This window comes from Calidris pugnax, unplaced genomic scaffold (assembly GCF_001431845.1).
Source record: "Calidris pugnax isolate Ruff unplaced genomic scaffold, ASM143184v1 scaffold294, whole genome shotgun sequence".
Taxonomy (NCBI): Eukaryota; Metazoa; Chordata; class Aves; order Charadriiformes; family Scolopacidae; genus Calidris; species Calidris pugnax.
In genome coordinates this window covers 1,557,276-1,568,335 of record NW_015094505.1, presented here as the reverse complement: position 1 = coordinate 1,568,335, position 11,060 = coordinate 1,557,276, and the positions used below count along the sequence as shown (strand labels likewise).

The following is an 11,060-nucleotide window of genomic DNA, read 5'->3' as shown; positions in this document are numbered from 1 at the left end:
GGCGGAGCGCTGCTGCTCCTGGCCGCGCTGCTCGGTGCTCCGGGGGCCGCGCAGCCGGTGGGAGAAGCCGCCTGCCGCCCGGTCCGCGCCGCCTTCCAGGTGCTGCAGCCCGGAGCCAAGTGGGTGCCCGAGAGCCCTGTGCCAGGTGAGGCCGCCCGGCCCCGTGCTCTGTCGCCGTTCCGCCCCCCCCGTGCCCGAGGGCTCGCCGGTGCGCGGAAGGCGGTGGCGCGCCGCGTCCCGGGGCCGCTCGGGTGCGGGATGAAGCGGGCTCCGCTGCGCGGCTGCGGGACGCTGTGGAGTCGGGTGCGGGCTCCCTGCTCTCCCGCCGCCCGCGGGGGTCGCTCCTCCCCGGCAGCCGGGGTGCGGGGCTGCGGGTGCGCCCCTGCCGTGGCAACCTGGCTGCGGGGGTCCTTTGTGGCTCTTAGGGTTCGGCGGCTTTTACCTCGAAGTGGCTCAAACTTGCGCAGAACTGGCTGTCCTTGCGTGCTGGTGGCGGGGGGCGCCGGTGCGAGGTGCGCGGGGGAGCGCGGCATCCCCGGTGCCCAGCGCCGCCTCTCCCCGGCTCCGCGGCTGCCGGAGGTTTTTCCCCTGGATGTCTGTGTGCTCGGCAGCCGGCGGGGCGGCCAGCGGAGCCCTCAGCCCGCCCAAATCCCGCTCCCTAAATCCCCCCCGAGCATCCCGATCTTCCTCCCCGGTCGCAGCGCCAGGAGCGGGGCGGGAGGCGGGCAGGGCGTTACTCCGCCGTGCAGTTAGCGTTACAGGTGGTAATTACAGACGGTAACCACAGCCCGCGTGGGACTACACCGGACCTCACCGCCGGTGTTCCGCAAGGCTGCTTTTGGTACATATGCTTTTTCCCGATTTTTAAAATGGGAGTGAAATAACCGAATTCTGTGCCTTTAAAAGGTCCCCTTTCAGCTTTTTGGGTCAGTGGGGAGTGTGGGCTCCTGCAGGAGCGGGGCTGTGCGCTGGGAGTGTGTGCGCACACACGGAGAGGCTTGGAGAGCTGCGTTACGGAGCTGCCTGGAAAAGTCGGGCGCTGTTGTGCGAGGTTAAACACGCAGCGGAGAGTGCCTGCCCTGAAAAGCTCACCGTCAAAGTATGGAAACGAAGAGATAACAGGCAAATGTGACAGGCAGGGAGGTGCAATGAGATCATCGCCAGCAGCAGCCGCTCCTCAGAGTCGTGTGTTGAGTTATGTTTCTCACATTGGGTACCGCGATGGGCCAGAAACTCGGGGTCGCTCCAGCGGGGATTTGTGGCCATGCTGGGGGGGAAGGGGAGCAGCTGGGGGTGCCGAGGGCTGGGATTGCAAGGTGCTGGTGCAAATCCCACATCCTCCGGTCCATAGGACTGCAGCAGTGCCTCAGTTTACCAGCAGCTGTGAGGTCTAGAGTGAGATAGGATATTAGGAAAAATTTTTTCACTGAAAGGGTTCTCAGCCATTGGAATGGGCTGCCCAGGGAGGTGGTTGAGGCACCATCCCTGGAGGTGGTCAAAAGAGGGGTTGATGTAGTGCTGGGAGGTATGGTTTAGTGATGATGCTCCTTGTTTGTTGTGTGGGTGTCTATTTTTGTCAGTTAGGTTGACGGTTGGACCAAGATGATCTTTAAGGTCCCTTCCAACCTAGAAGATTCTGTGATTCTGAGAGTTCAGATGCAAGTCTTGATGAGAGAGTACCCCTTCCTGCCCTTACATCCCCTTCCCCTGTAGATTTTTGACTCTTTTCTTAATACTCCCTTCAGACTGGCTGCAGGAGCAGCGTCTCTTCTCTCCCCATCCCGCAGGCCCTTGGTCTCCTGGTTGCTGTGGAGGTAGTGCTGGAAATACCCTGCAATGAAACATTTGCATGGAGACTTGCAGGGAGAGGAAAGAGCTGCTTTTACCAGCACCAAAATGAACAAACCCTGTTGTTTGTTTGTCATCCAAGAAACCTCTTCCCTTGTGTGTTTTTATTTTTTTTGTTAAAGTGAGTGAAATGTCTGCTTTGATCCCCAGGTAGCTTTCTTGGAGTCTTATTTTCACAGGGAGAGGTGATGGAGGGGTGGGCGGACAGGGTGCTCCTGGGTGAGGGGCTGCTGGGGTGGTAAATCCTTCCCTAGAAACCAGTAGCATTCTCCATCCTGGCCTGGGCTGTGATTGCCGCGGGTGCTGTGTCCTGGGCATCTTCATCTCCTGGCAGGGTTCAGATTTTTGGGGTTGGTTGTTGTGCTCTTGCTCACCTGGGAGTCACAGCTGCATCCCTGATATTCAGGAGGAGTCAGGAGCCCTTTGCCCCTCCGCAGAGCCTGGGAGTAGCTGGATCAATACCTCCTAACAGGGCTGGTGTTTCAAGTGAACGCTTCCAGCTTGTTATGATGATAAAGTTCCCACATATCAAATTGAGAGTGGATTTTACATTTGCCTAAGTACATAAACTTGATCATAATTAAAGCAATGACTGCTTGCTTATACCTTGGATCTGGCCCATCTCGCATGACTCTGTAGTAATTACACTTCAGAACACTCGCTGCTCCTAGTAGCAGCTGCATAAATCTCTGTAATAGGGGAACATCACTCAAGGACTGGTTTCCAGGCTTCTGTTTATTGCTTTTCTTCCTTTCATACATCTGTCAATTAAAAAAAAGGTTTTGGCGTTCTCGGCCACAAATCACCACGGAATCAATTCTGAGAACCTTTGCCTGTAGATCATCTCACCCTGGAGAAACTGAAGGTTTAAACAACTTATTTAAGATGTGGGGTGACACAAATAGAAAACGATGACTTCTGGAAGCTGCGTTTTGCCTTATGGCTGAAAGTGTAAGTAGAGGAAAAGCTGCTGAGTTGCAAGACAGGCAGGAGAAATGTCCCACGGCTCCGTTTTGCTGGATCAGTGGTGCGTGGGCTGGGGGGGACACTGGCACAGTGCTCCCTGTGGAGGAGCCCAGCCATACTTTTAATTAAAAAAAAAAAGTAAGAAAAAAGACAATTCTGAGAAATGTGAGGGAAGTGTCGTGCTGTTTCATGAGCAGTATTAATGTTCCGGGAGAAATTCTAGCTGAAGGCATGCATCAGGCAGCGAGCAGAGATTTGGTCTCCTGGGGCCTGGGGACAGGGATTTTGTGTCTCTGGAGCACGCTTTGGCACACTCAGAGGTGGGGAGCAACACGGTCAAACTACTGTCAGCTGTGTCTGACTGGTCTGAGGGGTGGGAGGACATAATCCATGCCAGCAGCTCCTCTGGAGCCTGGCGAGAGGCCTCGTGCTGGAGAGGAGTGAAGGCAGGGTGACGGGAGAGCGCTAGGCATAGGTTTTTCTGAGCATGAGACTTGATGCCAGCTCGTGAGCCAGCCTGGGGGGACTTCATCCACCACTCATACTCATTAATATCTAAATTGTCTTTTTCTTATGCTGCCTGTCTTGGTTTTCTTCTTCCTTTCGTCTCTTCCCTGCATAATTTGTCATGTAAACCCAGTAACTTCAATTTCCTTTTTTTTTTTTTTTTTCCTCCTCTTGATCTGCTTTTCTCTCCTCTTTGCCATTTGGATTTCTTTGTGCTGGTGGTGACACTCGGGATAATTGGGCTGGTGCATGTGGGCAGAGGGGAAGGGGCGAGCTGTGGCTTCGCCAGGGAGAGGGGATGGAGATCTCTGCCCCCGGTCATGTGGAAGCTGAGGAATATTTTTCTGGGCAGAAATATCTGCTGTCGGGTCTGGCTGCCTCCTCGCACAGCGCAGTGCAGTTTCCAGCTTTTTGTCCATTCTCTTTGATGGAAGCAAATATGGATTCACCCCAGGAAAATAGAGGAGATGAACCTTTTGCTTTTGGAGTGGAGGTGTAAAGCTTTACAACTGGCTGCCTGAGCGTGTCTAGCTTTCTTCTCTTTTTCTTCTTTCTGGCAGCTGGTGTGTGCCAACACACAATTGGAAAACCAAAAATCCCAACTCTTCCTGCTGGACTTGATGCACTTTTGCTGACGAGCTGGCTCCCTTTGTACTCCTGCTCTTTTATTCTGTTTTTCCTGAGTGGGACTAATGATACTCCTCCCCGTGCAGCCTTTCAGTTTAGCTTAGCGTGGCAGTTTAAGATCTTAGTTTCCTAGATAATTGAGTTTTCTGTTCTTAATTATTTCAGGCCTGCAAGTTGCTCTCTTGATAGTTAAGAGAGCAGGAGCAGAACCCTAAAATTTAGTAACCTCCCCAGGCAGTGGTTTTATAGCAAGATCGTTAATTTTTTTTTTTCCTTCCCAGGGGTTAATTTTAACAACATCCTGAACAGTGTTCTTCCCAGCCTTTGGAATGGCTGTAGGTTTTGTGCCTGTGACTGTAAGAAACGTGTATGGTGAGTGGGTGCCCACAAATTAACTCCGTGTTTTTGATGACGGTGGTCTTGATACAGTTGTGAAGAGGAAACTCTTACTCTGTAAAACCTCTTGGTTTTCTCCATGACTACTACTTTTAAAAGATGTGGCACTATGAAGTGTGGCGTTTGTGTGGCAATTCCTCCAAGGCTTGGGGAAGAATCCAGAGCCAGATGGCCTCGTGAAACACAAGATGGAACAGAAAAGAAAGGACAATTATGCAGTAATAACTATGTCATGTAGCACCCGTACTGTTCCAACTTTAGTCACCTATCGAGCGAGGATATGGTTTATAATTTATATCTCTTTAATTAGGTTTTGAAAAGATCAGCACTTTGGCCGGGTTTTGAACAATCACATTTCCTTTCCCCCCACAAATGCTGAGCATTCAAACCCAGAGACAGATGCGTGACACCCTAGTCATGTAATTTAAAAGGTTTTTAATACCAAAAAAAATATTTTTGAAATAGCTGGGGGGAAATCTACTCTGGGGGGGGGATGTCGATCTGATTTTAGGCTGCTGTTGGATCTGGGTGGGCAGGATGTAAAGCAGGACTTCTCTGCCTGTATCTGCTGACAGGGCTGGGGCTATCCTGGGATGCTTAAAACTGAAATACAGCCCTTCAGCCTCATGGAGGAGTTCACAACTGTCTGCAGACGATCTCAAGCAGTTGTTTTTTTTTTTTTTTTGACATTTAATCCACTGAAATTATTTTCACTTTGGCTGTGCTAACCACCTGTCTGTGGGAATGATTTTACATCAAAGTCAAATTTAATGCCTTAAATTGGCTGCTCCCTGGTCTTTGGGAAAAATTCCCTGTGTCAGAAGAAGGGAGGCAGAGGCAGGGTGCTGCTGAAATTACTGCAGCTGTAGAGATTAGCACTGTCGGCTCGGAGAGTATGCAAAAATCACTGGAGCATTTACACTGCTGTTCCCCAAGATGGCATAAATGGCACAGTGCTCTGAGAGCCTCCGCGTGCCCATGGAAGGGGCTGCATCCAGCTCCTTCTCACCTACGGGAGTTTGGGCACCTCAATCCAAGAGAGATGTGGAGGTGCTGGAGCGGGTACAGAGGAGGGCAACGAAGCTGGTGAAGGGCCTGGAGAATAAATCTTATGGAGAGCCATTGAAGGAGCTGGAACTGCTTAGTTTGAGGAAGAGGAGCCTGAGTGAGGGGAGACCTCATCACTCTCTACAACTACTTGAAAGGACACTGTAGAGAGGTTGGTGCTGGTCTCTTCTCACAGGTAATTAGTGACAGAACGAGAGGGAATGGCTTCAAGCTGCAACAGGGTAGGTTTAGAGTGGCCATTAGGAGACAATTCTTCACAGGAAGAGTGGTCAGAGACTGGAATAGGCTGCCCAGGGAGGGGGTTGAGTCCCCACCCCTGAATGTGTTCAAGAGTCGTTTAGATGTGGTGTTGGGGGATATGGTGGAGGGGAGAACTTTGTAGAGTGGGGCTGATGGTTGGACTCGATGATCCCAAGGGTCTTTTCCAACCTGAATGATTCTATGATTCTAATTTGGGGGACGCTTTTCTTACCGAAAATGAGTTTGTAAGGATTTATGGTGAAAGGAGGAGGTTCTTTGCAAGGGCTGAGGCTGGCACTATGAGGTGTAATGGCTTGAAACTTTACGAAAAGGGGGTGTATGTGTAGGTTGGGAGATAAAACAGTCTTAACAGCAAGGGCAATTAGGCAGTGGAATGGGGTTTGCTACCTCCCAGGTGGGAGCTCTCACTGGAGGTGTTGTTGTAGATAAAATGCTCAGAGGGGGTGGACTGGGAAGCAGGGGGTAGGGTTTGGTGACTCACAGGACCTTTTCCATTGCATATATGGAGCCAAAAACACGTGGCAGTTCAATTTGAGCTAGTGTCTGATCTGTAGGCTTGTGGTTTGTTTCGAGGTGTGGCCGTCTCTCCATCCACCGTGCTTCTGGAGCATGTGTGGATCTTGGGGAGCAGGATCTGGGGCTCTTGGGTGGTGCCACAGCGTGCGTGCAGAAGAGGGTCCTCTAAGCAACAGTGTGAATAAACCCCAAATATCCTCACAGGTCAAAAAGCACTGCTCCTGCTTCATTGGTGACTGCTGGGGTCAGTGGGGTGGATTGGTGGCTCCTGAGGGGCTGGGGTCCTGGGCATCGAAACCTTTTGTCCTTACTATTGGGGCTTACAGATGGGAGTCTTTGGGTCTGCTCACCATCTGGGACAGCCGTATCCAGAAAATAACTGGCAGATGGGAGTCAGGCCCCTCTTCCCTGGCCCTCTGTAGCAACGCTCTGCCCCAGGAAGGACCTTGTCCCTGGTGGCTGGTAAGAGCCTGTCCTGCCTGTATTGACCTGTTGCATTTACCATGACGTTTCTGGTCACTGCTGTTAGCTGACTATCTCTGTAAAACATTTTAAGCTGTCAGAGTTAATTCCCAGGTTTTTCCCTCCTCCTCCTCCATGGTTGCTCTGCTACAATGTGTGTCTGTCTTTTTACTTGCTCCACAAAAATAAAAATCCTTTTAAGGGGAGAAATTGGCTTAATTGCTAGAGAGAAGGATGGGAGGTGAATAGATGACCTTGCTGCTTTCTATCCCTGGCTTTAGCTTGCACAGATCTCTTAATTGCCAACTCTCAGATTTTCTATATTGGTGTTTCCATTAATCATGGAAGGCTTTTCGTTGGTTTTTTTTTTTTTAATTTGAAAAGTGTCCTAATATAATAAATGTAGGAGGAAATAAGCTCTGTATTTACGAGAAATTTATGGCTGTTTCTGTAGTGTTACAGGGACCATAGTAAGCCTTTCTGTGGTGTAAATTGACTTGAATTTGACTTTTAAGAAAAAACAACCTCTTTAACTTGCTGTTCCATAACCTCTTCTCTCGTTAGGGCAGTGTCTTGCTGTTACGTGTCTTTATGATCCCTGTTGTATTTTTTTTTCAACGCATGAAATGCCTATTGCTGTGCTGCTCTGGAGCGGGTCAGCTCACAGAGTGGGGGACTCGATTCTTAGGTGCCAGTGGTGCTGGCTCTTCCTTGGAGGGCTTGATGAAGCCCTGGGGCCTGACTCCCATCTGCCAGTTTCTCCTCCTGGAGAAACCGGCTGCCCATGGCTTTGATGGGAGGACTCCCCGCTGGGTTAAAAACTGGCTGGAGGCCGGGACCAGAGAGTGGTGGTGAATGGAGTCAAATCCAGTTGGTGGCCAGTGATGAATGGTGTCCCCCAGGGCTTGGTATTGGGCTGGGTCTCTTTAACATCTTCATCAATGATCTGGACAAGGGGATCGAGTGCACCCTCAGTCACTTCGCAGACGACACCAAGCTGGGTGGCAGTGTTGACCTGCTGGAGGGCAGAAGGGCTTTGCCGGGGGATCTGGACAGGCTGGATCGATGCGCTGAGGCCAGTGGTGTGAGGTTCTACAAGGCCAAGTGCCGGGTCCTGCCCTTGGGTCCCACCAAGCCCCTGCAGCGCTCCAGGCTGGGGGCAGAGTGGCTGGAGCTGCCTGGCAGAAAAGGACCTGGGGGTGTTGGTGGACTGTTGGCTGAACATGAGCCAGCAGTGTGCCCAGGTGGCCAAGAAGAACCCCAGCATCCTGGCCTGTGTCAGGAACAGCGTGGGGAGTAGGACTCGGGAGGTGATGGTCCCCTTGGACTGGGCACTAGTGACGCCCCACCTCGTGGGCTGTGTCCAGTTTTGGGCCCCTCAACCACAAAAACGACACTGAGGGGTTGGAGTGGGTCCAGAGAAGGGCAATGGAGCTGGTGAGGGGTCTGGAGCACAAGTCTTGTGAGGAGAGGCTGAGGGAGCTGGGGGTGTTCAGCCTGGAGAAAAGGAGGCTGAGGGGAGACCTTCTCACTCTCTCCAACTCCCTGAAAGAAGGGTGTAGCCAGGGGGGGTCGGTCTCTGCTCCCAAGGAACAGGCCATGGGACAAGAGGAAATGGCCTCAGGTTGCCCCAGGGGAGGTTCAGATTGGATATTGGGAACAATTTTGACACTGAAAGGGTTATGAAGCCTTGGAATGGGCTGCCCAGGGAGGTGGTTGAGGCACCATCCCTGGAGGGATTTAACAGCTGCATTGACATAGTGCTTAGAGACATGGGTTAGTGATACTTTTTTTTTAATCAGAGTTAGGTTGATGGTTGGACTGGATGATCTTGCCAGGTCCCTTCCAACCCAGACAATTGTATAATTCTATGAAGGCATTTACACTGCTGCCCTGTTCTGTAGCAGCAGAAACTGAGGCAGCAGGTAGGGATGGAGCTGGGACAGTGTCCTGGGGCTGTGCCACCTTCTCCCCCCTTGCTGTGCGTTGTTTCGCAGCGATGGCAGGACTTGTGTCATTCAAAGCTCCTTTTGGCAGGTGAAAGGCAGGCTGCAGAGGAAGAATTTCATGTGGTTTATTTCAGGCTGTGCCAGGAGAAGGGATGGGGCTGGGGGAGGAGGGTTTCCCCAGCCCTGACAGCTGGTTTTCCCTCGGCAGTGTGCATGACCCTTCCTCAGGAGGTACATGATTGAACTGACATTAATATTAATCCTGTTCTGCTGGTGGATGCTCACAAAAGTGACTTTTGATGCTTTTCTAGTAATTAGTGAGAGAGTGGATGTGGGTAAAAGACTCTTAAGGAGAGGAGAAGGGGAACCGGGAAGGGTGTGTAATCCTTCCAGAGCAAAGATCTACATTACCAAACTTGCTTTAATTGAGGTGGGGGAGAAGTGGGAAAGCAGAGGAAGGGCTGGAGGAGGCGTGGGGTCTTCAGGCCATTCTGGGCTGTGGGTCGCTGGCTTGGGGACTGCTCCCTCCCCCTGGTTCTAGCAGCGCTGGGGCTAACGGGGATCCACTCCCACTTGGGCACGCTGCATTTTGGGTGGCAGACACTGAAATTGAAGGTTCTTGCTGCTGTCTGGCTCTAGATGGCTGTTTTTAGTGGAGTTGTTGCTCACTGAGTTTCTACCAGCAGCAGAGGAGATGTGTTTTGCATGATGAGGGCTATTTGCTTTGACAGGGGCTTGTTGCTCTGCTTGTGTTTGCGGGGCCACAGTTTGCTGAGGAAAGTTGAGCCACCAACACAGCACTGAGGCCTGGCACAGGCCCATGGCCAGTGGCAACAAGCACAGCTCTGCGGGCAACCATCGCAGACCAGTCACCCCAGGCCAAAACCCGCATTTACCCGCCCCAAAATGGCATTTCCCGGGCCAAATACCGCATTTACCCACCCCCAAAGTGGCATTTCCAGTGCTAAAACCCACATTTATCTGCAACCTGCTCTGGTTGACCCTCCTGTGGCAGGGGGTTGGACTGGATGATTTCCAGAGGTCCCTTCCAACCCCATAGCATTCTGTGGGATTCTGTGATTTGACTTTTTTGTTGCTGCCACTTCCAGCTCTTCTGTTCTGTCTTTTCCTGTTGTCTGAACCCAAAAGATGAATATTATTAATTTTTTCTTAGGTTTTATTTACCACTTTTCAGCTGACAACACTTTTGTTAAAATTGTCTGCTACCTCTGGGGGTAAGAGCTTTGGGAACGCTGTGGGAACATCAAAAACCCAAAAACCATCACTGACCAGCGCCTTGAGCTGCAGCTTGAGATGCCAGAGGAAGTGATGCTCCTCTCACCTCTGTCCCCTGCCTGTCGGACCAGGCTGGTGAGCAGATGGAGGTGCTGTCCGTGTGGTGGCCCAGCTGCTGCTGAAAAGGCCTTTGGCAATGCTCGGGACCTGTCCCTCTGCAGTGGGACTCACACAAGTGGGGCGATGGACCTCGGGCTTTGCCTGTTGCGATGGAAGAAAGATGGGATGGTGAAATTGGTGGGAGGACTCAGGAGATGCATACAATTCAGAAGTCTGCACTAAAGAAAAACAAAAGTCATTATTGTTGTGCCCTCCTGTTGTTACTGTTATTGCTGTGGATGCAAAAGGATGGAGATCGTGGGCAATAACTTAAGTCTTTATGCAAATTACAAGCATATCCTGCATGCTGAACTATGTGCGTTGCTCTGTTCATTGTAAATCCACAGCTCCAAATCCTGGCTCTTTTCCCCATCTCCTCTGGGTGCCTGCAGCTCCTTCCCGATGTGCTGCTGGGCCCTCAGGAGACGGCAGGGTGATGTACTCCATCTCTCTGCTCAATGCCAGCCCCTCCACGGATGGAGGGTGTGGGAGCTGAAGTGGGCAGCATGCCGGCAGGCGTTGCATACCCATCCCTGGGGGGGCCGTTGCTCTGCAATCCTGGCTCTGCCTTATCGGTCTTCTCCTTCAGCTGAGCCTTGCTCAAGGCAAATCCCAGAGATGTCATCAATGTACCCAAACAGGAATCGCAGCCACAGCAATGTAGGGAGTTGGTTTCCTCTCTGCTCCTGGCAATTCTACCTCCTGATGCAAATTTTCTGCCCTCCTTCTGTCTCCCTCCAGGGTCGGATCTGCAGGTATGTATCCCGAAGGGCTCCACGTGCTGCTCCAGGAAGATGGAGGAGAAGTACCAGGCAACAGCTCGCCTGAACATGGAGCAGGTCCTGCAGTCTGCCAGCATGGAGCTGAAGTTCCTTGTCATCCAGAACGCCGCTGTCTTCCAAGGTGGGTGCTGGGGTGGTCCAGGCACGCAGCAGGAGAAGTTGCTTCTGTTCCTCTTCCTGAGCAATCAGAAGTGCAGGTGGCTGGAAGCTTTCAGTTTACCCTTTCCTCCCCCCCTTATCACCCTCTTTATTGGAACAATGTTCCTTTATCCTTCTTTTTGAA

The 11,060-nt window shown here is 51.7% G+C and overlaps 1 protein-coding gene across 1 annotated transcript in view; it reads left to right on the top strand.

The window, feature by feature from the left end:
• Positions 1–3: 3 nt before the first annotated feature.
• Positions 4–11,060, top strand: part of GPC3 (glypican 3) — a gene marked incomplete at its 5' end in the record, with an annotated part of 172,678 nt that continues 161,621 nt past the window's right edge. The window contains 2 exons of the mRNA XM_014963067.1: positions 4–145; positions 10,737–10,898. Of these exons, the coding sequence (XP_014818553.1) occupies positions 4–145; positions 10,737–10,898 (304 nt within the window). The remainder of the gene's footprint in view (positions 146–10,736; positions 10,899–11,060) is intronic.